The following is a 26110-nucleotide window of genomic DNA, read 5'->3' as shown; positions in this document are numbered from 1 at the left end:
GTACCGTTCAGCATTCACTCATTTACTCCAATTATTTTCATTGGAGCACCTTTAGTACCAACCGTTTTACTGGATTTTGGCTGATTTTGCAACGTCCAAAGATTCTTGTAAGATGAAGAAACCTAAAAGAAGGATTAGAGATCGTATAGTGTTTAGCTTTTTCATGTATTATCAGCATTCTAGCTTAGTTTCATAAAAAATAAAATTTCCGGGAAAAAAAGTATCCTTTTGTAAAAACATTTCAAGCAAAACTAACGCCACATTTTTTTCCCTTTTCTATCAGCTCAAATATAGAAATAATACTTTCCTTCTCCAAAGGAACATAACATGGCAAAAAGGGCTTTTGAAATCAAAATAATCGTTTATATACACATACAACTATTAAAGTGAAATATATACAGGAGGGAGTGAGTTAGTGAGTTGAAAGTGTGATGTTGTGCTCACATGCAGAGGTGTGTGCTTGTGTGCGAGTGTAAGTGGGTGTGTGCATGTGCGTTACCCTGCAAATTACACAAGGTTTTGTGTGACTGTGTGTGTATATACAAGATGTGAATTCCTCACCAAAAATATCCCCAGTGTTTTCCTTCATTCACCTGTCTTGGAACATTGGAATATCGTGTGGTGGAGGGCTGTTTGGCACTACTAGTATGCTGAGTGCATGCATATATCGACTAACTTTACATACACGATGGTGACTGTATTATTTATTATTTGAACAAGTCAGTTTACTGTTCCGTTCAACGTTCAACAAAAAAAATGAAGAATAAACTGGTCATTTAAGGTCTTCATTAGCAGGCTCCTGCTCCGGAAATTCCAACTTCTCACACTCTCTGAGCTTGAAAGTTAAATGTTGAGCAATCTCATTCGGATCAGTGTACAATGAAGGAGGAACACTCTGAAAGACAGGGGGGAAAAAACAATGTTACGACATATCAATTTTTAAAAATAACTTTTTTATGAACTTGTTCTGCATTGTAAAGTTTACTGACAGCCGTCTTAAATTTCATTTGTAATATTTTGAGTTGACTTTTGAAAAATCCTTTTCCAAACTTAAGGGAACAGTGGGACCTCTCCAGTGGAAATAATGTGCAAGGTGCACAATTATGTAATGGACACAGGATGTTTAAATGGCAAAGAAGCTCTTATGTCATTTGGGTTGGTGGTGAATAGGAGTGTTTAAGCATGACATACTGTATGTCCACTTTATGAGGAACTACCGTATTTTCCGGACTTTGTGAAAAGCTGTTGCCATAGTAACACGTCATTCGCCAAGAAAACACTACTTTTGAGTCAAGTCAAGTCAAGTCAACAGTATTTATAGAGCACTTTCAAACAGCCATCGCTGCATACAAAGTGCTGTACATGGAGCAATTTAACATGCACAATAAACAGTAAGACAAATCGGTAATAAAGGCGGTAGAAAGCACCAAACAGTAAAACCAGGAACAAATCTAAGTCATGCTGAGTCGAATGCCAAAGAATACAAGTGAGTTTTGAGGAGGATTTTGAAGATGGGCAGCGAGGAGGCTTGCCGAATGTTCAGTGGGAGGTCATTCCAGAGAGAGGGACCAGCAACAGAAAAGGCTCGATCCCCTCTGAGCCTCAGTTTAGTTCTTGGTACTTCTAATAATGTCTGGTCCACAGACCTGAGGCGGGTGTGTAGGGGCGGATGAGCTCAGAGAGGTAAGGTGGTGCGAGATTATTCAGAGATTTGAAAACAAATAAGAGGATCTTGAAAATAACTCTAAAATGAATGGGGAGCCAGTGAAGGGATGCCAGAGTAGGAGTTATGTGCTCCCTCTTACGAGTACCAGTCAAGAGGCGAGCAGCGGCATTCTGGACCAGCTGAAGGTGCTTAATGGAGGACTGGCTGACTCCAAATTAAAGGGCATTGCAGTAATCGAGCCGGGATGTGACAAAGGCATGAATTACTGTCTCAAAGTGTTCATGTGAGAGGAGAGGTTTTATTTTGGCCAGCTGTCTAAGGTGAAAGAAGCTGGATTTAACAACAGCACCAATTTGCCGATCGAGTTTGAAATCACTGTCCAGTTTAAGGCCCAAGTTTGAGACTGTTGACTTAAGATAAGGAGACAGGGGGCCCAAGTCTACAGGATGGAATGTACAAGGGCCACTGGGACCAAACAATATCACCTCTGTCTTCTTTTCATTCAATTTCAAGAAATTTTGTGCCATCCAGGTTTTGATTTCTTCCAGACAGGATAGGAGTGGCCTTAATGAGAAGGCGTCTTTCTTGCTCAGTGGGACATAGATCTGGCAGTCATCTGCATAGCAGTGGAAGGGAATACCATGTTTCCTTAAGATGGAACCCAATGGGAGCAGATACAGCGAGAACAGCAGAGGCCCCAGAATTGAGCCCTGTGGAACTCCACATGTCAGCTCAATAGGACCTAAACTACTCAAGAGCACTGCCGCCAATGCCCACCAAGTGCTGCAAACGAGTCAGCAGAATACTGTGATCCACTGTATCAAATGCTGCAGTTAAGTCCAATAAAACTAGACACACGTGGTCTCTAGAGTCATTTGACAGGAGGATGTCATTAGAAACGCGTAACAGGGCTGACTCCGTGCTATGCATCGTCTTGAAACCTGACTGGAAGACCTCCAAGATGTTATGTTCATCCAAGAAAAATTTCAACTGCATGTGCACCACTTTTTCCAGAATTTTGGAAATGAAAGGCAGTTTGGAAATGGGCCTGAAACTTGACAGCACATCTGGATCAAGACCAGATTTCTTGATCAAGGGTTGGACCACAGCATGTTTAAACTGTTGGGGAACTACACCAGAAGAGAGGCTGTTGTTGATGATATCCAAGACCGATGCGCCAACACTCGGGAGAACCTCCTGAAAGAAGTGCGGGGGAAGAGAGTCGCAAGGGGAGCCAGATGGCTTCGTCTGGCGAACTACATCCTCCAAAAGCGCCAAGGACACAGTTTCAAAAGAATTTAGCACAGCTGAACATGGAACATGGACAGAGGGGTCAGATGCGGTATTTGAGACCGGAGTCCTAGCTGTAGAGACCTTATCAATGGAAAACTGAAGGAATCTGTTGCACATCTCGGGTGAAGAATCCGAGCAAGTAGGCAGAGGGGGTTTGAGTACAGAATCTATCGTTTTAAATAGTGTGCGTGGGTTGTGACGGTTAGCTTCAATAAGGTCCGACAGATATTCTCTTTTGGCCTCTTTTACTGTGAGCTGGTAGTTACGCCAGCAGTCTTTCCAAATTTGATAAGAGACATGCAATTTGAGGGTCTAAACATGCACGAAAACTCATGAAACATCAGGCCTGGCAAAATTATCAAAATGAATTTCTGTCTACAGTCTGCATTGATACGCGTATTATTAGAGTAAATCCACCTCCTCCCCCCAGCATTTGGAAAACACAAATGTTGCTAACATAACTTAGTCGCAAAAGGGCAGGTTTCAATGTTAACGGTGGCCACCACGTGACAGTGTCGGACCACCTGAAGTGCACTAATGGCCAGTGCTAGTTCTGTAGGGGCCACCACAGGCCAAACTGTGGTGGCCCAACAGAACCACAGAGGGGTTGAAAAGTCACCAAATGTAGCGAAAATAATCAAAATCAAACATCAACATAAAACCAGCATTTTCAAAATAAAAGCACCATACAGTGTGCACTTCATTTGGACTACCAAAACATAGTGAGAGACTGTCAGACAGTGGAGCGGGGCCGGATGTGACCTGCAGGACCTAGCTGCCCAGGTCTGATGTGGAACATGCTTTAGACCAAGGGTGTCAAACACATTTTTGTCGCGGGCCAAATTTTAATTACAATTTCCCTTGGAGGGCCGTGATGACTGAAACCATATAAAGAAGCCAAGAATAAGGATTTGTTCACCTATTGTTCAAGTTACTGTAATGAGGAGTTTGGTAAGAAGAAAATGCTTACAGTATCATTCTTATATATTACAAATGAGAATAAAAAATTTTGGTAGCGATTTTAGGAAATGTCATGAAAGTTGACATCTTTGCTTTTTGCGGGCCACATAAAATGATGTGGCGGGCTTTAGATTGTTGTACAAAGTTTACCTTCAGTTCAGCTATGTTACTTTCCCTTGTGCAGAACTCTCTTAACATGTATTTCTGTCCAGCCTGGAAGCAAAAGAAAGGACAAATTGTCTTCAAGTGTTTCAAAAATTAGACAACTAAATAAATACATCCATCCATCCATTTTCTGAACCGCTTTTCTCCTCACAAGGGTCACGGAGGGTGCTGGAGCAGGAGGCGGGGGACACCCTGAACCGGATGCCAGCCCTAAGGTTGCGTTGTACGGGCACTGCGCACAATATATCGGCAGGCCTTCTGCAGCATTATTAGTTGCAAACCATGACAGAGGATTCCATCCATGCACCAATATAGTTGGAATGTTTTTGGATAGGATTACATCCATGTACTCGTATAATACTTCGAATCGAACATTTTCATAAACAACAGCCAGAGTTATTGGTTGTCACATCCACCTTTTGCAAACCCTTATCACAAGCAAACCGGTTGAGAAAAGAGTGCTTGTAACACCAGCATGAAATGTATTTGCTTTGCGAGAACAAACCTGGTCCATTTATGTTCCCTATTCTTTTTTTTTTTTTTTTTTTTTTTTTTGGGCACTCAAACAATTGTTTGCCTGAATGTGAACAATGCATCGCTACACAGCGCCGAGGCATTTCGCCGAACAACTCAATGGCAAAGACCAGTTAACGGGACAATCAACAATGCAACAATGGCTGACTGCCAACTCTGTGAATGACGTCACTTGCTGGAGATTGCCAAACAAGAGCATTTTTGTGATGAAGAGTGTTTCTATGGGTCTAACTATGAACATGGGTGGTTGCGTTAAAACAAAAAAAGTATGCTACTTTTATAGTTTTATCCGTAAGTATTACTCAAAAGATGGTTGGCCTAGTTTACTTCACACTTGCCCTTTAAATGGATCACCTAATTTCCCATTGTGTTCGTATTTTTTGGTTAAAAAAAAAAAAAGATGTGGCACATGCCGCTGCGTTTTCTTTAGCCTTATGTCCTGTCAACTTACCTCATGATACAGGCGTGTGTCATTTATTCTGATCAGGACACCATCCACTCGCAGGAAAAAACGCAGCAATGTGAAGAAACTGGTGGGCATCACCCTCTGCACGGCATGGCATCACATCACATACACACAGGCACACACGAAATAGTGTAAATTTAAGAAAATAGAGTGCAAAAGAAAAAGTGATGAAAAATAGCATATTTTTTATCAAGGCTGAAAACCGATTGGGCAGGGGACAATATCACTTCTACCTTTGCTGTGATGTGCTGAACACAACACACACAATGATTCTAAGCATATCTGACCACCAACCATAGTTCAACTTGAGATACTTAGGATTCTCAGGTCAGTTATGAGACAGTCTCAACGAGGTCTAGAGTGTAGATTCTAGATAGTTTTGTCACAAGGAAATAACCCCATGAAAAAGAGATTGAGAGCAACTATGGCGTGTTCGCGCTGTTGCTTTAAGGGCACAAAAAAAAGGAACAATAGCATAAAAATATTGTGATTATATTATACATTTATCATCACTACATTAGATTTTTCACAATATAATCGGTGTCATGATATTAAAAGGAGCATGCGTCCATCAAAGAAGATTGCGTTTCGCCCACTTCAAGCGAATACGGTATCGTTAACTACATAGACATCATGTCATTGTCGCACATCATAAATTAAGCATTTGCATTAGGATTGCCCAACCAGTTGATCGTCGCCGACCAGTAGTCCATGGAATGGTCCCATGTCAACCGCACATTATTAATATTTTTGTCTTAGTGTACATTACAGAATACAGAATCAGTCTTGCGTCCACAAAAAAAGTATTCAAAATAAATAAAGTAGAACACCTTGGACCAATTTATTTAGTGGCACATGACCTGCATCACAGGAAGTTGTGAGCGGTCAGCAGTCTGCAATTGCAGGGAGTGATCAGAGCTATTTTTTGTTTATTCTCATTGTTGTTTGCCTGCAATGCAAAGATGGCATTGGCAAAGAAAGGGAATCGGGAATGCCAGGAGGAGCATTTTAAAACAGTACATGCGAGGTACGATATAGTGATGTTTCTGCGCTTGGCACGCGACAAAAGTGCATCCTAGCCTCCCTGTGTCAGGTCTCACTAAAGTAGACAGTGATTTCCTTTTTATACACTTTGGCCATACGAGTCTTGAATCTTAGTTTATTTTTCTGTTTCGTTCATGTTAGGGCTGTTGCTCATCAAGGAATGTGTGTGTGTGTGCATATGCGGATGTGTGTGGACATGCACGTGCGAGAACGGGTCTATTGTGCGATATTGGCTGCTTGAAAAGTAGATCTTCGGTCAAAAAAGGTTGGGCACCCCTGGTCTACATGGCGGCATTACTAGTATCACCACAAATGTCTGCTTTGTTTTTTGTTTCAAGGGGGAAAATATTAATTAAGATATAAAGTCAATACTGTAACCTTTGCCTGTGTGGAGCGCATCTGATAACGTCTATGTCGGATAGTGGACCTGCCCGTTCGGACTGCGGTCACATTGCAAAAATTCGATAAGTACCCAATCCAGGACCACATACGAAACTGGCCCAGCTTGGATTTGAAAAAAAAAAAATCAATCATTATTGAATCGCTCAAACTGTGAGAAGGAAAAAAACACATAAAGGTCGTATAAAAATCCAATCTGGGTCAGATTTGCCTGCAGTGTGACGCAAGCCTTTGATCTTAAAAAAAATTAAAAAATGGGATTCCAATGCCATTTAACTTTTTGTTTGTTTGTTTGTTTTTACACAATATCATGAATGTTTACACAGTTCCGTGAGCTTTTTTATATTGCCAACCTCCCCACAATATTGTGATAATCATCATAACGTGAACCGTATCAAGACAGCACTTACAATTTTAACACTTATCATTGAGACCCCATGGTCATGCAGCTCATCCTCAAAGAGTAGGACCTCGTCAAAGAACACAATCTGTTCACGGGCCCTCAGCTTCTCCAAGTTAATTCTTTCTGTCGTCTCAGCCACCTTGAAAATCAGCAAGAAAGAAACAGACACAGTTAGTAGCAGAAAATATTAAGATTGACAATAACAGAAAAAGAGACTCCTGTCAAAAGTAACTTGAGTAACTATTCCCTATATTCACCACTCCGGGCGAAGGGACGATTTGTCCATCAAAATTGCCTCGGGAAAGCATTCGCTACAAAATGTAAAAGTCTCGATGTAAATAATGGTGAGTGATTAATTTGCATTAAGCAATCGATAGTTTAAAACGCGGCCATTGATTTATTGTGTATTGTGGGCTGATGACTTCCATCACTGTAACAGGCAGATGCTTGTGATTTCATATTTACATTCTTACTTGCAATGCACTGAAAATTTGTGGTTCAAACGGATAGGATCAAAACGGGAACATGAGATTAATCTGTCAACTCCCGCGGTCGGTGAGACGCCAGGTGCAATCAAATATCGGCCGGCATTTCACACTCAAACAGAAAGGTCCCTCGATGCAATAAACGTTAATAACTACAAACATCTAAATGTAGACCACATATCTGTGAACCATCCCATTGAAGTCCAAGTCCATAAGGTGGTTGGTGCCTGTCGTGGCGGCAACCCCCGTATTCGCTGGTGGACATCAGCAGTAAGGGATGCCGTCAACCTGAAGAAGGAGTCCTATCGGGCCTTTATGGCCTGTGGGACCCCAGAGGCAGCTGACGGGTATCGACTGGCCAAGCGGAATGCAGCTTCGGTGGTCGCCGAGGCAAAAACTCGGGCATGGGAAGAGTCCGATGAGGCCATGGAAGCCGACGTCCGGACGGCTTCGAGGAAATTCTGCTCCACCATCCGACGTCTCAGGAGGGGGAAGCAGTGCACCACCAGCACCGTGTACAGTGGGGATGGGGCACTGTTGACCTCGACTAGGGACGTTGTGAGCCGGTGGGCAGAGTACTTCGAAAACCTCCTCAACTCCACCAGCACGCCTTCCTTGGAGGAAGCAGAGTCTGGGGACTCTGAGGTGGGCTCTCCTATCTCTGTGGTTGAAGTCACCGATGTGGTTAAAAAGCTCCTTGGTGGTAAGGCCCCAGGGGTGGATGAGATTCGCCCGGAGTTCCTCAAAGCTCTGGATGTTGTGGGGCTGTCCTGGTTGACACGCCTCTGCAACATCGCGTGGTCATCGGGAAGAGTGCCTCTGGATTGGCAGACTGGGGTGGTGGTCCCTCTTTTTAAAAAGGGGGACCGGAGGGTGCGTTCCAACTACATAGGGATCACACTCCTCAGCCTCCCTGATAAGGTCTATTCAGGGGTGCTGGAGAAGAGGGTCTGTCAGCAAGTCGAGCCTCAGATTGAGGAGGAGCAGTGTGGTTTTCGTCCTGGCCGTGGAACAGTGGACCAGCTCTACACCCTTAGCAGGGTCCTCGAGGGTATGTGGGAATTCGCCCAACCACTCTACATGTGTTTTGTGGACCTGGAGAAGGCGTTTGACCGTGTCCCTCGGGGAGTTCTGTGGGGAGTGCTTCGTGGGTATGGAGTACCGAACCCCCTGATACGGGCTGTTCGGTCTCTATACCACTGATGTCAGAGTTTGGTTCGCATTGCCAGCAATAAGTCGGAATCCTTTCCAGTGAGGGTTGGACTCCGCCAAGGCTGCCCTTTGTCACCGAATCTGTTTGTAACCCAGCCTTGATAAGACTGTTATTTTATTGTTAGTTCTGGAGGGTGATATTTGTTTGTGATACTGCTGTTTCCGAGGGACAATGAACGCACCGCAGCGCTCGGAGCGAGGACCCGTTAGCGAGAGAGACAGAACATTCTCGCACCTTTCCCAGGCGGGTCGAAACGAAAGAACGATAAATGAAAACTAGTCCTTGAACCTCTACCTGTACAAGATAGTCAAGTTAAATCCTGTGGCAATCTTTCTTTTTTTTCTTCTCAAGGCAAGAGAAGGGTTTAGAAGAGATAACGTTCCTGGTGAGTGTTTTTTGTTGAATATGTCCGGTTAGCATTTCTAGCATTCGATTTGTAACATAAAAAAACAGTCAGGAATGAAGTTGGTGAAAATGGAGATTGTTGTTCTGTTGATATAAGATATAACTGTGCCGTTATAAAAGAAAGAAAAAGGGATAAACCATTGTACCGACACGTGCGCTCCATAACAAGTGTATTAGCATCGAGCTAAGCTAACGTGCTCACGGCGAATAGCGCTGTGGCCTTCGTTCGAGCCAATTTTAGAAAATCTTTATTTTCCCTAGCCGATTATTGCCACGTTTAGTGAATGCCTTGCGCACTTTGTGCAGGCTGGTTTTTTTTTGGGACTCATAGACCATCAGAAGATTGGGGTGCAGGCTGTTTTTTTTTTGGGACTCATAGACCATCAGAAGATTGGACTACATAGTCTGGAGATTGGATGCCACGTGGGACGTTGGTGAAGGACATCTTGGACTTCAAAGCCACCCGTCCGCTGGAGGGTGGTAGGACAGTTGAAAGGATTTCCCTCTCTTTTTTTTTGTTGAATCTGAGATCTCAGTCGTTTTTTTTATGGGTCAGATCTGATACCAAAAAAACAATTGATAAGAACTGATAACAATTTAACTTACTTTATGTTTTTTTCCTTGTTCATCTTTATGCATTCTGGTTCAGTTTCCCATCTACTCCTATTGTAAATATTCACTCAATATATTTTTTTATAAAAACCTCAGTCAGTGTGTCTTCTTCCTGTTGGAGGTTTCCCCTTGACTCTAACTAGAGTCTGCTGTTGCCAATCTCGCTGTGACCTTAAGTAGTGCACCCTAACTCAAATAGATTTGATAGATTGACACACTTTCCCTTGACTGACAACTTAATAGAAGGGTGCCACTAGTAGCTGCACCTAGGGTGGCTACACAATTTGGGGAGCTAGCCAGGAGATTGGCATAGCAGCTTAGTTACCTCCAACGCAACCCCTAAGACACAGGTGACAGGTTAGTCTATTTGATTTTCTTTGACAAAATCTCAGCTTTGAAAACCTGGCCACGTCCATCTACTTTCAAAGAATTGAAGTGTTTTCTAGGCTTCGCTGGATACTATCGCCGTTTTGTTGAAGGATACTCCAAGATAACTAAACCCCTTAACCGCCTCACTGCAAACTATCATCCACCAAAGAAACGAGGAAAGATTTACAAACGAGAGCCATCCCAGTTGTCCCGTCGTCCCAATCACTCACTTGCTGACCTCTGGACTCCAGAGTGTGAGACAGCTTTTCATTCGATCATTGAGAAACTTACCTCAGCACCTATTCTCGCTTTTGCAGACCCACAACTTCCATACATACTACACACTGACGCTTGTCAGGATGGTTTGGGAGCTGTGCTGTATCAACAGCAGGGAGGGAAGCTTCGAGCAGTTGCTTATGCTAGTCGGGGGCTTTCCAAAAGTGAACAAAATTATCCCACACACAAACTTGAATTCTTGGCCCTCAAGTGGGCCGTATGCGACAAGTTTAATGATTACCTGTATGGTTCCTCTTTTGTTGTCCTGACTGATAATAATCCCCTAACATATGTCTTGACAAGTGCCAAACTGGATGCAGCTGGACATAGATGGTTGGCTGCCTTGTCTATGTATCATTTCACCATTAAGTACCGGGCAGGTCAAGCAAACAAAGACGCTGATGGCTTGTCCCGGCGGCCACAAGAGCCACCTCATGAAGACGAGGCCTTTTGCAAGGAGAGAACTCGAATTAATGACATGAAAGAACACCTCATTGAGGCATCCAACCAAGTAGACCATGGAACTTTCACTGCATTGTGTCAGCGCCATTCTGTTCCATTTCCATCAGAACCGGTTGTTGTTGTGGAGTCCCTAGCTATTGACCCTTCAGCAGTTCCTGAAGCCTATGGGGAAGACGTCTTGCCCTCAATGACAGATGCCGATTGGCGCACAGAACAAGGAGCTGACCCTTCTATTGCTCGCGTCATTACCTTGTTAGAAGGAGGTGTGAAACCTGGACCCAAGGAAATGAAGCGTGAATCTACTGATGTTAAAGCCATGCTAAACCAATGGAACAAACTGGAGCTCAGTAATGGGGTGTTATATCGCAAGTGTAAAGACAAAGATTCACCTGTCTACCAGTTGGTATTACCTCATCAGTACCGTGAAAGAGCCTTGCGAGGTGTACATGATGAGATTGGTCACCTTGGCTTTGACCGTGCCCTACATCTTGCACGAGCTAGGTTTTACTGGCCAAAAATGCCTCTGTCCATTGAAGACAAATGCAAAAGATGTCCCCGATGTGTCATGAGGAAGGGGATTCCCCAGAGGGCTGCTCCACTGGAGAACATCCATGCAACTTATCCCCTTGAATTAGTGTGTATGGATTACTTGTCCATTGAGCCAGACAGTCGAGACACAAGAAATGTGTTAGTATTGACGGATCATTTTACGAAATTTGCCATAGCAGTGCCTACGAGAGACCAGAGAGCTAAGACGGTAGCTAAAGCTCTTTGGGATAATTTGATCATTCCATATGGCTTCCCTTGTCGCCTGCTCAGTGATCAAGGCAGAGACTTCGAATCTAAGTTAGTCAAGGAGCTTTGTGAGTTCGTCGGGGTAAAAAAGATTCGTGCCACTCCATATCATCCCCGGGCAAACCCAGTAGAACGCTATAATCGGACCCTGCTCGACATGTTGGGCACATTAGAGGAAAAGGACAAATCCCATTTGCGAGACTTTGTGAAGCCCTTGACACATGCCTACAATTGTACAAAAAATGACACAACAGGTTATTCCCCATATGAACTAATGTTCGGCAGGCAGCCTCGATTGCCCATTGATCTTGTCCTTGGTACTTACCCCGGTAAAAGTGGCCCCAAATCACATGCAGATTATGTCAGAACTCTTCGTGACAACCTCCAGGAGAGCTACGCTCTTGCTTCCGAACACTCGAAGAAGATGGGTGAGAAGAATAAAACACGGTTTGACAAAAAGATAAGGGCTGCTGAGCTCTATGTCGGTGACAGAGTCCTGGTAAGGAATGTTAACATCAGAGGAAAACACAAACTTGCAGACCGTTGGGAACGAACCATTCACACAGTTGTAAGACGCATCAGAGACAGTCCTGTTTATGTTGTTAAACCAGAAACCGGAGATGGCCCTCACCGCACTTTACACAGGGATTTACTTCTCCCTTGTGGGTTCTTACCTGTTGTGGACCAAAGTGAATCAGATCCTCAAGGAGGAAATTTGAGAAAGATTTGGACACGGAGCAAAAGAAGCAAGATGAAAACCATCGACGGTGATGCTGAAGCAGTGTACAGTGACATAGAAGAGAGTGATGAAGAGGACACTTATATTGGCTCGTGGGAGCCACAGATAATCACGAAGGGCCCCTATGTCCAAACTGAAAAGTTTCCCCCAAAATCTCAAGATCCTACACATATTCAACCCAGAGCGTCACCTTCTGATATTGCAGTGCCAGACAGATCGACACTTGACTTTGAAAAATCTGACAAGGCCTCACAACATGAGATTCCTGGTTTGGGTAGTGGTGAGTTATCATCCACAGACGCTAGATGTCCAGACCAGGTTGAAGTTGATATCCAAAGACCTCACATGACAAACACCCTGACTGACAGGGTTTCCATTCCATCAGACTCTAGACCTATTGCTGAGGCTATCGAACTTGATGATGTTGACGTAGAGACGGTAGGCTTGCGACGCTCTGGTAGAGAAAGACGTCGACCTAAAAAGTTTACCTATGATGAGTTGGGAGAGCCACTGAGCTTAGCCATTAATTCTTTTATACAAGCTTTATGTGTTGCGTTCTCGAAGGCTGCAGCATTGCCTTCATAATGTCCAGGATGGGTAACGGGGCATGAAGGGACTCATGCCGTTTAGAGGGGGAGAGTGTAACCCAGCCTTGATAAGACTGTTATTTTATTGTTAGTTCTGGAGGGTGATATTTGTTTGTGATACTGCTGTTTCCGAGGGACAATGAACGCACCGCAGCGCTCAGAGCGAGGACCCGTTAGCGAGAGAGACAGAACATTCTCGCACTTTTCCCAGGCGGGTCGAAACGAAAGAACGATAAATGAAAACTAGTCCTTGAACCTCTACAAGATAGTCAAGTTAAATCCTGTGGCAATCTTTCTTTTTTTTCTTCTCAAGGCAAGAGAAGGGTTTAGAAGAGATAACGTTCCTGGTGAGTGTTTTTTGTTGAATATGTCCGGTTAGCATTTCTAGCATTCGATTTGTAACATAAAAAAACAGTCAGGAATGAAGTTGGTGAAAATGGAGATTGTTGTTCTGTTGATATAAGATATAACTGTGCCGTTATAAAAGAAAGAAAAAGGGATACACCATTGTACCGACACGTGCGCTCCATGGCAAGTGTATTAGCATCGAGCTAAGCTAACGTGCTCACGGCGAATAGCGCTGTGGCCTTCGTTCGAGCCAATTTTAGAAAATCTTTATTTTCCCTAGCCGATTATTGCCACGTTTAGTGAATGCCTTGCGCACTTTGTGCAGGCTGTTTTTTTTTTGGGACTCATAGACCATCAGAAGATTGGACTACGTAGTCTGGAGATTGGATGCCACGTGGGACGTTGGTGAAGGACATCTTGGACTTCAAAGCCACCCGTCCGCTGGAGGGTGGTAGGACAGTTGAAAGGATTTCCCTCTTTTTTTTTGTTGAATCTGAGATCTCAGTCGTTTTTTTTATGGGTCAGATCTGATACCAAAAAAACAATTGATAAGAACTGATAACAATTTAACTTACTTTATGTTTTTTTCCTTGTTCATCTTTATGCATTCTGGTTCAGTTTCCCATCTACTCCTATTGTAAATATTCACTCAATATATTTTTTTATAAAAACCTCAGTCAGTGTGTCTTCTTCCTGTTGGAGGTTTCCCCTTGACTCTAACTAGAGTCTGCTGTTGCCAATCTCGCTGTGACCTTAAGTAGTGCACCCTAACTCAAATAGATTTGATAGATTGACTGACAACTTAATAGAAGGGTGCCACTAGTAGCTGCACCTAGGGTGGCTACATGTTCATAACCTTTATGGACAGAATTTCTAGGCGCAGCCGAAGCGTTGAGGGGGTCTATTTTGGTGGCCTCAATATTACATCTCTGCTTTTTGCAGATGATGTGGTACTGTTGGGCTCCTTCAAGCAGGGCTCTCCAACTCTTACTAGAGCGTTTCGCAGCTGAGTGTGAAGCAGTTGGGATGAAAATCAGCACCTTCAAATCTGAAACAATGGTCCTCAGTCGGAAAAGGGTGGAGTGCCCCCTCCGGGTCGGGGAGGAGATCTTGCCCCAAGTGGAGGAGTTTAAGTATCTTGGGGTCTTGTTCACAAGTGAGGGCAGAAGGGAGCGAGAGATCGACAGGCGGATCGGTGCAGCGTCGGCCGTGATGCGGACTTTGCATCGGTCTGTTGTGGTAAAGAAGGAGCTGAGCCAAAGGGCGAAGCTCTCAATTTACCGGTCCATCTACATCCCAACCCTCATCTATGGTCACGAGCTATGGGTCGTGACCGAAAGGACAAGATCCCGAATACAAGCGGCCGAAATGAGTTTTCTCCGCAGGGTGTCCCTTCGAGATAAGGTGAGAAGCTCGGTCATCCAGGAGGGGCTCAGAGTAGAGCTGCTTCTCCTCCACATCGAGAGGAGCCAGATGAGGTGGCTTGGGCATCTGATTCGGATGCCTCCTGAAGGCCTCCCTGGTGAGGTGTTCCGGGCATTTCCCACTGGGAGGAGACCCCGAGGAAGACCCAGGACACGCTGGACTAGTCTGGAAGTCTGGGCTTCCTTGCTAAAGCTGCTGCGGATAAGCGATAGAAGATGGATGGATGGATGGAATGAAGTCCAAGATGGTGCCCGAGTAGGCAGCCGTCGGCAAGTGCTCTCATGAGCCTTGCTTTTTTTTTGTTCTTGTTTTTGTGTTTGTTTTGTCACTTGGTGTTTGTTGTTGCGTCGTGTGGACTGGATGTGTATTGTTTTTCAGCATTTTTTGGCCACGACATTCATCAAGGCGGAGACTCAGTGCTTGGTGGTTGCGCCTTCTCAGCAGCATGGGCATACCAGCACTGTATTTGATTGGGAGGAATGTCGGGGCCATTTGACTGTCATTGCTTGACAGCTCTCGGGCGCTTATGTTTTTTTTGCGCCTATAATGGGCAGCATTTTACACAGCCCCGCTTTGTTCAGCGGAGAGATCGGTGCTGTTGAACGGTCTGCGGCTGGATGGATGAAGGCTTGAGGACCCGACGATGAGAAGAAAGGAGTGTCAGCGCAGAGCGCTGATGCGGATGTGGAACTGGGAGTCGCAGTTTGGAGTTGAAGCGGAATACGTTGGACAGGAGATGTGAGCCAATCTCTTTTCATCAATGGACGCTACAGCTTCGTGTTTGCATTCAAAACTTAGCTTGTAGCAGACGTGTGCACATTTTCAGTGCACATTTCAGGTGCGCCTCATAATCCAGTGCGTCTTTTAGTGCGGAAAATACGGTAATCTGAATTTTTTTGTTTGGTTTTTCTTTTATACCACCGCCCCCCTCAATTTTGCTGCTGTAGATTGCAAATTTCCCCAGTGTGGGACAAATGAGGGTTTTTCTTATATATATATATATACCTCTACAATTTTTATTTTTTACATTTTTTGACCGATTCAAACCATTCTGACTTGAAATTTGCCAAATGCCAAATTTGACCACAAATTCAAAATTTTCCCCCCAAAAATTCCCACAAAATTAAAAATCCCCTTCAATATCTAAATTTTTTGACAGATTCAAATGATTTCAACTTTAAACTGCTCTGCTTAGCACAACCATTGGCAAAAATTCACACGTTTTACAATTAAAATACCCACAAAAATTCTACTATGATTTCCCCCCTCTAATTTGTATTTTTTCCAAGCGATACAAACCGTTCCAACAAAACTGTTCATCTTATATCGACCAATGCCAAAAATTTCCACTTAAAAATAAATAAATTCTATATTTTCACCATTACAGTAAAATACCCACCCCTAAAAAAATCACAAATTTGATTTTTTGGGGGGTTGTTTCTCATTTCTACAATTTTCAATCACTTCACACAGTTACAACTTTAAACTGTTTACCTATCCTTACCGAGGCCGAACATTCCCATTTATCAAAAAATTCAAGATGTGAAAGACTATGTCACTTCCAGAAAACTATTGATTTTGGTTGTTGCTGCTGAGGGTGACCTAACCAGTTGTAACGCTTAAGGGGGCAATTAATCTTTCCCCACATAGGGCCATGTAGGCGGCCCGGTAGTCCAGTGGTTAGCACGTCGACTTCACAGTGCAGAGGTACTGGGTTCAATTCCAGCTCTGGCCTCCCTGTGTGGAGTTTGCATGTTCTCCCCGGGCCTGCATGGGTTTTCTCCGGGTACTCCGGTTTTCTCCCACATTCCAAAAACATGCATTTAACACTCTAAATTGTCCATAGGTGTGAGCGTGGATGGTTGTTCGTCTCTGTGATTGGCTGGCAGCCTATTCAGGGTGTCTCCCGCCTACTGCCCGAAGACAGCTGGGATAGGCTCCAGCACCCCCCGCTACCCTAGTGAGGATAAAGCGGTTCGGAGAATGAATTAATGAATAGGGTCATGTAGGTTTGGGATTTTTCTCCCTGAATAATAAAAACCTTGATTTAAAAACTGCATTGCTTGTTTTCTTGTGCTATCTTAAACTAATATTTACATTTGTTTAAAATGGTGAGTGCAAGCAAAAAGATAAATCAGGAAGTAGGCTTTTAAACTTTTACAACATTGTAAATGAAGTGTATAATGAGCAAAACCTAACCCTAACCCTAACCCTAACCCTAACCCCTAACCCCTAACCCTAACCCTAACCCTAACCCTGACTTCCCTGACTTCTTTGGATGCCTTCTTTTTCCCCATTGATTTGCTTTGTTCACTTAAGTTTCTTGACTCGTTATCTCCCTGACAAACAGAGTGATCACTTGTTACTTATTGCCTCTGATTGTCCATGGCCAAAAACTGTCTGATGTGTAGTGTGTCTGTCTACGTGTCTAATGTGCCACCGTAACATTTATGTACAAATAGCTGTTACTAACTGCACTATAACAATGCCACTCAGGCGCTGTGTTCTCCCGTCTATAGCATTTCTCATCATGTTAGCATTAAGCCAGCAGACCTAAAAGCAAATTTATGTGGTGTTTAAAAAAAAAAAAAAAAAAAGACTTTCAATTGCCTTTTTTAAAATTAATTTGACAGTAAACTTCAATTGTGAGTGGCACTAAATCGCTGGAAGCTTCTTTTTTGAGGAATTGCTTACAAGCTCTCAAATTGCTGCTTGTTCTTACAAAGTGACTTAAACCTACTGCTACAGTGCTTGTAAGGGAGGCGTAGGTGGACTTATTTATGAAATATAACACCCCATTCCCGAGCTCTGCTACTGTGGAGAGTTTTTCTTTCAAGAGCTGGTGAAATGGTGAGAATTTTGGGGTGGGACTGGTGGGAGATAAGGACGGAAGCGACTTAAAAGGATGAGGACGGACAGGGACGGAGGACAATTATTTTATGAATAATAAGGAGTCGCGGACAGAGGACGGACCGGAAAAATACGGTAAAGTGCCCATCTGTTTTGATTGCTTTAAGATAAGACAAAGATAAGAAAACCTTTATTAGTCTCGCAATGGAGAAATTCCCAATTCACAGCAGCAAAGTTATGAAAGGAAGAAGTAGAACAACAAAATATAGGAGCTGCTAGAAAGGCAGCCACTCTCGCGGCGCCATTTTGAAATCAAAAAAACAAAAATAACACAACACAACACATAGGACACAGACAGTCGTGCAATCTCCACCAATTTTCTGCATACACTTTGTTGTCTGAAGCAGTTCTAGATGAAAGAGGAAAGGATCAGAGTGTCCTTTCACCAGTGGATCAGAGACGTCATGCTGAAAATGTGCACACGTCTGCTACAAGCTAAGTTTTGAAAGCAAACACGAAGCTGTAGCGTCCAGTGACGAAAAGAGATTAGTTCACTTCTTCTGTCCCACGTAATCCGCTTCAAACTCCAAGCCGCGACTCACACTTCCAAATCTGCATCAACGCTCCGCGCTAACGCTCCTTTCTTCTCATCGTCGGCTGCTCAAGCCTTAGATCCATCCAGCCGCAGACCGTTCAACAGCACCGATCTCTCCGCTGAACAAAGCGGGGCTGTGAAAAATGCTGCCCATTACAGGCGCAAGACACAAGCGCCCCGGGACTGTCCAGCAACGACAGTCAAATGGCGCCGACATTCCTCCCAGTCAAAAACAGTGCTGGTATAAACATGCTGCCGAGAAGGCGCAACCACCGAGCACAGAGTCTCCTCCTTGATGAATGTCTTGGTAAAAAAAATGCTGAAAAAAGTCCAAATCAGGTCCACACGACGTAACAACAAACACAAAGTGACAAAACAAACACAAAAACAACAAAAAAAGCAAGGCTCATGAGAGCACTTGCCGACGGCTGCCTACTCAGGCGCCATCTTGACTTTAAACTTTACAGCAGTTCAGAATCATTCTACCCCTTTCATCTCATTGTCAGTTTTGTTTTTTGGGGGGGAGGTTGGTGTAGAGAACGGAAAACATTCAGTTCAACATCACTTTTTGAAAGGACCACTTTTCTAAATTCTACGGTCTGATCACTTTATCTCTGCTTAATGACTGCACATTGTTTCACAGCTGTCATTGGGTGGGACTACTGCACAACGGTACCCTTATTTTACGGAAATAATACTAGGGTAGCCTGTACTACCAGAGACAAATTCCTAGTGTGTTTCTACATACTTGGCCAATAAAGATGATTCTAATGTTCCAGTCCATATTAGATATGCTATTAACCCACCTTGAGCTGTATTTCCTCTCCTATTAGGGTGCCCCGGTAATCTGTGGTGAATGTCCAGTCGTATGGTCTCACCATCTCTTGAGGGTGTTCAGAAGCAACTCTGGAAGAAAATCAAAAGTATTTTTCTCAGTTTTTCCTTCGAGTTGCATGTCCTGTTTTTGTTGTTCCTTAAGTTTTGGTTTATGTTTAATTTCAAGAAACACCCATTCATAATAACAAGATAATACAATACAATACATGCTGATTTATATAGCGCTTGCACAACAGCGGCAGCTGTAACAAAGCGCTTAACAAAACAGTTAACATCAAGTAAAATAATAAACACAACACATAACATAAAACACAGACAGTCGTGCAGTCCTAACCACTTTTCCGTCACACGCTTTGTTGTTTGAAGCAGTTTGAGATGAAAGAGGAGAGAATCAAAGTGTCCTTTAACCAGCGGATCAGAGACGTCATGCTCAAAATGTGCACACGTCGGCTACAAGCTAAGTTTCAAAGTCAACAAGAAGCTGGAGCATTCATTGACGAAAAAATTGATTGGTTCACTTCTCCTTTCCCATGGAAATCCATTTCAATTCCAAGCGGCGACTCTTGGTTCCAAATACGCTCCTCTCTCCTCATCCTCAACTTCAGCAGCCATCCATCCAGCCACACCAACGCCGACTGTCCAATAGCGCCGACATAACCACTGAACAAAACGGGGTTGTGAAAAATGCTGCCCATTACAGGCGCAAAAAACACCAAGTGCCCCAGGTCTGTCCAGCACCAACAGTCAATGGCACCGACATTCCTCCCAATCAAAATCTGTGCTGGTACAGGTGTGCTGCCGAGAAGGCGTAACCACCAAGCACAGATACTTCTCCTTTGACGAATGTCGTGGCCAAAACACGCTGAAAACAGTCCATATCAGGTCCACACGATGAAACAACAAACAACATGTGACAAAACACATTCACACCTATTTGAAAAATTGGGAGTCCAGTGCTGTGATTATCTTGCCTGCTCTCCTGCCATTGTTGAGCACAAGCCACTTGGACAGTGTCATCTGTGTTGTGGATTCTCTTCAGGGCATCAATGGCATTGAATTCAATTCCAAAGCCATCACAGTGTTGGATACGCAGGATGTTGTCCCCAAATAACATTTCTGGGAGGGCGGGCAAATTCAACTCTTCTGTTAGTCTGCAAAGGAAAAAATAAAATACATTTCAACTGAAAGGACAGGATTTAAAAAAAATAAATAAATGCTGTGAAGCCATCTTCATCTCGTGTGACACATTTCTATCTGCGACAGGAGGAGCCAAGTTATCATATACTTGTAAATTCCACGCTGAACTTTTTGATCAGTGTTATTTTCTGCTATTCTACCATATACTTAGTACCGTATTTTTTGGACTAAAAGGCACACTGGATTATGAGGTGCACCTTCAATGAATGGTCTATTTTTTTCATATATTGGACGCACTGGATTATAAAACGCAATCTACAATGCATCCACTAGATGGAAGTACACTCCTTGCTTTCGACTCGAGAGGCGTTCATGATCGCCTCCGAAAAACGTAAATTAACGATTACAGTACTTCAATGAAATTACTCAAAATTGAAAATAATGCGTAAGAACAAAAAAATCAAGCAAGGAAATCACTAAATTAATTCTATAGCCCCCCACCCCCTCCTACTTGGCATTTCCTTGAGCGTAGCTCCAACAGAAAGATCAGATGTTAGTTAAATGTTGGAGACTGGACTGGTCTCAGAGGTTTTTGTTATTTATTCCTTTGTTGTGTAATCACAAACGAGGAAATAAAATAAATTCTGTAGGGGGGCTAGAGAATTTATTTTGTGATTTCCTCGCTTAATTTTCTGTTTTGATGCATTATTTGTAATTTTCGTAGTTTCATTGAAGGAATTGTTAATTTACGTTTTTCGGAGGCGGTCATGAACGCCTCTTGAGTCAAACGGAAGAAGAGAAGGCACAGAGACGGACAAAGACGTACCTGCATATGTTGAGACTGTGAAAACCATTAATAAAGTGTGTGTTTTTAAAAAAAAAAACAACACCACCGCTCTCCTTTTTTCAGAGCTGCAACAAAAACGTATTTAACAAAGCAGCGTTCAGTTCACTGAACCAACAGCAAGTTATAACGTAAGCATGTCTCCAGCAAGGAGGCAGTTTGGGGTCGACATATTACCGCAATGACCATACAGACGCACCAGATTTTAAGGCGCACAGTGATCTTTTAAGAAAATGGAAGCCTTTTTGGTGCGCCCTATAGTGTGGAAAATACGGTACATTAAACCAGACTGCTTCATTACCAAAGAGCATACCAAATTGACCAAAAATAAATCATGCAATGCCCCTAGGGCACAAAAAGGATGTGGGGCGGTGGATCACCAAAAAAAAAAAAAAAAATCAAACTCGTAAAAAATCCTAATAATGATAGGAATAATAATAACTATATAATACTTATAATTACGGTTTGAAAAGTATAAGTTAAAAAATTAATGTAGGCTTATTCATGCAAAAACAGATTAATCTCCTGTGCGGACCTCTCATCAGTCTAGCTTTGGTGTCAACCACCCGTCTCTCTTACATTCCCTTGTACAGTCAAACCTCGGTTTTCGAACGTCTCTGTTCTCGACCAAATCGGTTTTCGACCAAAGATTTCGAGTTTTTTATGCCTCGGATTACGACCGAAAATCGGTTCTCAACCAAACTGAGCGCACTTGAATGGACCACTTGACTCCTCTCGTCTTCCTTACACAAGGAAGTGACGCTTCCTCGGGTAGACGAGGAAGTGACGCTTCCTCGTGTAGCGTTACATTGTGAGCAGAGGTGTTCAATAAAGATTTTTTAAAAAAAACAAAGAGTGTGGTTTCGGTTTTCGAACAGCCGTCTGGAACGGATTATGGTCGAAAACCGAGGTACGACTGTAGTTTGTTCCATTTTGTTTCAATCGCAAATTTGGCAGGAGTTTATTTTGCGATATCTGGACATGCCGTCGAAATATCAAGAGTCGAGGGTGGAAAAGAGGAAAAGAAAAAAAAATTGTGAGATGATGCTCGTGCATCACTTGCAGTTAAGACAATGTTTTAAATAATTGTGTTTATTTTGTTACAGCCATGTTTCGATGACCACAAGTCAAGTCCAGGTTTATTGTCAAATATGCTCTGTGTGCAACATACAGCACAGATGAAGTTACTTTCCTCTCTCAACCACAGGGAAAACATGCAGTGCATTGAAACACGCACAGCTAAAAATAAGGGCAGCAAACTCAACTGCATAAAAATACATAAAGACATAAATATATAAATATAAACAAATAAAACAATAAATAGCAAACAACAGACAACCAAAGGCACTTGTAATTATTGCAGGTTAAAGCTTAGGATGTGAATTGTTTAAGTGCAATAATCGGATGTCAGATGCTGAGGGAGGGACACAGTCTGTGGCAGAAGACGGGGGTAAGTGGGTGGGTAGTGCAGGCAGAACAGGGAGGGAGTTGAGTCTCCTGACCGCCTGGTGGAATAAACTGTTCTTGAGCCTGCTGGTTCGAGCACAGAGACATCGCAGTCTCCCACCCGATGGCAGCAGGTCGAAGGGGCTGCGATCTGGATGGTTTTGCGGGCCAGACGAGAGTTGTAGATGTCCATAAGTGGGGGAAGAGAGACACCAAGGATTTTCTCAGCTGCTCTCACAATGCGCTGCAGACTCCTTCGGCAGGACACGGTGCAAGCGGAGTACCACACGGTGATGCAGCTGGTCAGGATGCTCTCAATGGTGCCTCTATAGCAGTGTTTTCAATCTTTTTCAGGCCAAGCCACATTTCTTCATTGAAAACATCCCGTGGCACACCACTACCTGAAAATGTGAAAAAATATTATTTTAACAATTTAGTGTTATGTTGTTACTATTAGCGCTCTTTTTTAACATTGAAAAATAACACATGATTATAACACATTGAATAGGAATCAAATCAACCTCAATCCAATATCTGGTGCATTCATTTTACTGGCAAGTAAAATCTAGTCAATTAGAACTTCAACTTGCTCCGAGTCCGATTTTTTTTTCTTTGTGACAGCCGGTTCTTTTTTTCACAGTCATTTGCACTCTACCGCAATATTGTACCAATCCCTTTTCCCATCTCGAGTCTTTGTATAATTCTAACATCAGTCAAATGACTTTTCTACTGAATGTGTCGCTTGAGGTAGTCCAGCTTCCGTTTAGTCCAAATTTCTCCATCGGAAAATTCGCTTACAACTTTAGCTTTGCTGCATGTTTTGCAGAGCATAACTTTCTCACTCAAAAAGAAAATATCTCACCCAGTTTCACTGCTTGATCTTCTATTTGCACAGACTCCGACAGCCATTCCAACTTAAAAGAACCGCAGTTCATTCTTATTTTGGTATGGGGAGTCACATTCACTGCCCGGTCGTTTCGCCATGATAAAGGATTAGCATTAGCTTCACTTATCGTCGCCGCACTGTTATTGTTATGGAGCAGAGAACAAGCGCAAGTACTGTCAATGCTGTGATTGGCTGCATAGCGTCATTGCATCGTATCGTCTGATTGGCTGGACATCTGTCACTCACTGGATTACATAGAAAATTGATATAGAAAAAGAAGTTATATATCGAATTCATTTGCAGTACGTTCACTGCGCTGGATAGGTTTTCTTGTGCGCTGAGTCACACTCACCGTGACTGGGCGGTAATCATTGTAGCTGGAGGGAGACGACTTCATCGGGACCGGGATGATGGTGGTGGCTTTGAGGTATTGGGGACAACAGCCTGGTTCAATAAGGTGTTGGAAGATGTCGGTGACATATGTGAGCTCCTCAGCACAGCCTCTCAGGACACGACCAGGGATGTTGTCAGGGCCTGCTGCTTTCCATGCGTTTGTCCCTTTGAGGGATCGCCTCACGCTATCCCAGGAAAGCGTCAGCAACTGGTCGCAAGGAGGAGGTGGTGTCTTCTGTGCTGGGGTGTTATTGTCTACCTCAAAACGGGTGAAGAATTCGTTCAGGTTGTTAAGCAGAGAGCTGGAGTTGTCACAGGTCTGCAGAGAGGACTTATAGTCCGTGATGGTATGGGTACCCCGCCACAGGTTCCTGGTGTCTTAGATGTCATTGAAATGGTCTGCGATCCTCCTGGAGTATTGTCTCTTGGCCAATCTCATGCCTCGTGACAGGTTGGCCCTGGCAGTCCTTTGACCCACCACGTCCTCAGCTCTGAAGGCAGTGTACCTGGCCCTCAGGAACCTGCGGACCTCACCTATCAGCCATGGCTTCTGATTGGCCCACAATTACCACAGCCATGTTTTAGATGCACTTCAGTAATGCAATAATGAGAAAAACCTGGTTTACATGGTTCAGTCAAGTGTTCGATTTCTTTCCAAATCCATGACGTAAAACTCTTGGTCTCACTATTGTAATACAAGCTGGCCAAAAACAAACCAAAATGCTATGCTATGAAAATTAAATGGATGTTACGAGACAAATTTGTTTTATATGCAACAACTAGCAGGCAATCAGTCAGGCGCTATCTGTGTCGATCTCTCCCTTTCATATTCATAATCACAGTTTTCACATTACGTCCATAATATTTATAAAGGTAGAATACTGGAATTTCCATGTACCTGGTTTTTTTTTATAATATAGGTCTACATAATAACAAAATGTAGAAAATGTTTGTACCATGGTTCAAAACTATATTTCACTGTAGAAACCATGGATATTTTGTCTTGTATTTCTGAATACACGATCAATATATATATATATATGTTCAAGGAGGAACTCAAGGCCAAGTGAAAGTTTCAGATGATCAACCATGTCAATAGTAGTGGCATTAAGGATGGATGCTAACTAAGCTAAAAGCTATGATGGACAGTCCCTCCCACCCTCTCCAGCCCGCCCTGACAGCACTAGGTAGCTCCTTCAGCCAGACTGTTACACCCGCGCTGCAAGAAGGAGAGATACCGACGCTCGTTCCTACCAACTGCTGTCAGGCTGCTGAATAAAAAATAGCAACAATAATATTAATAATAATTAAATGATGTGGAAAACAACTGTAAATAGCACTGCGATTTATCCATTTTGTATTTATATTGCACTTAATTGAACGGTGTTTGTTTGTTTTTTCTTCTTCTTTCTGCCTACATTCTTGCTGCTGGAGGCTGTAAATTTCCCCAGTGTGGGACAAATAAAGGATATCTTATCTTATCTTATTTTCACGACTATAAGGCGCCATTAAAAGTCTTACATTTTCTCCAAAATGGACAGGACGCCTTATAATGCTATTGTGTAGTGCAATTATAATGTCTAGTGCATGCGCCGAGTTCCAAAGCCTGACTGAGAGCACCTCTGGCCGACACGCTGTTTATATAAAAAAAAGGCGGAGTGAGTGACGACAGGCATGCGGAAGTCCGCCAATGAAGGGTGGGCGTGCAAGAGGACGCTAAAGGCACGTCCCTAGCAGGTACCAGTCGCCAATGAGTGAAGGGTGGGCGTGTAAGAGGACGCTAAAGGCACGCCCCTCGCAGGTACCAGTCGCCAATGAGTGAAGGGTGGGCGTGTAAGAGGACGCTAAAGGCACGCCCCTAGCAGGTACCAGTCGCCAATGAGTGAAGGGTGGGCGTGTAAGAGGACGCTAAAGGCACGCCCCTAGCAGGTACCAGTCGTGTGAGTACATTGTAAAATGGCGAAATAAAGTACAACCGAACTCAGTTTTGCTTCCGTTGCCTTTTCAAAAACGTGTTTTTAGCGAGCGTGCATGCATGCCGTATGTTTAAACTGGCGTATGTTTTACCATGCCGGGCTGCGCCCAATAATACAGTGCGTTTTGTGTATGTGTCAAATACAGAAATAGCACCCCTTACTGAGACTGCGCCCAACAACACGGTGCGCCGAATGGTCGTGAAAATACAGTACATGTTGCAGCTCGGAAAAAGGTGTTGGTTTTTTAAAATGTACACTTTATTTATGGGTACACTTTACACTCATTGTGTTTCAAGTGAGTCCATTCTATAATGTTATCTTCCCATCTTTTCTTTTGCCTCCCTCTTCTTCTGCCACCTTGTACGGTGCCTTGCAGGATGGTCTTTGCAAGGCCTGAGGATCTGGTGACGTGTCCGTACCACCTCAGTTTCCGCTTATTGACAGTGGATAGGAAGTCATCATGTGGGCCGATGGCTTGTCTCATCTTTTGACGGACTTCC

The 26110-nt window shown here is 43.5% G+C and overlaps 1 protein-coding gene across 6 annotated transcripts in view; it reads right to left on the bottom strand.

The window, feature by feature from the left end:
* Positions 1–691: 691 nt before the first annotated feature.
* tiprl (TIP41, TOR signaling pathway regulator-like (S. cerevisiae)) overlaps positions 692–26110 on the bottom strand; it is a 42234-nt gene continuing 16815 nt past the window's right edge. For 5 of the 6 annotated variants that reach the window (XM_086130484.1, XM_086130482.1, XM_086130483.1 and 2 more), the window contains 6 exons: positions 19900–20079; positions 18898–18997; positions 6938–7069; positions 5070–5165; positions 4070–4132; positions 692–895 (listed from right to left, as the gene is read on the bottom strand). In XM_086130484.1, the coding sequence (XP_085986610.1) occupies positions 773–895; positions 4070–4132; positions 5070–5165; positions 6938–7069; positions 18898–18997; positions 19900–20079 (694 nt within the window). In that variant the 3' untranslated portion in view covers positions 692–772. The remainder of the gene's footprint in view (positions 896–4069; positions 4133–5069; positions 5166–6937; positions 7070–18897; positions 18998–19899; positions 20080–26110) is intronic. The other variant, XM_086130485.1, reaches the window with a different exon arrangement.

This window comes from Hippocampus guttulatus, chromosome 15, assembly GCF_054856545.1.
Source record: "Hippocampus guttulatus isolate MCC_2025c chromosome 15, RoL_Hgut_1.0, whole genome shotgun sequence".
NCBI lineage: Eukaryota > Metazoa > Chordata > Actinopteri > Syngnathiformes > Syngnathidae > Hippocampus > Hippocampus guttulatus.
Note: the sequence above shows the minus strand (reverse complement) of the source record. Positions and strands in the feature narration are given on the sequence as shown.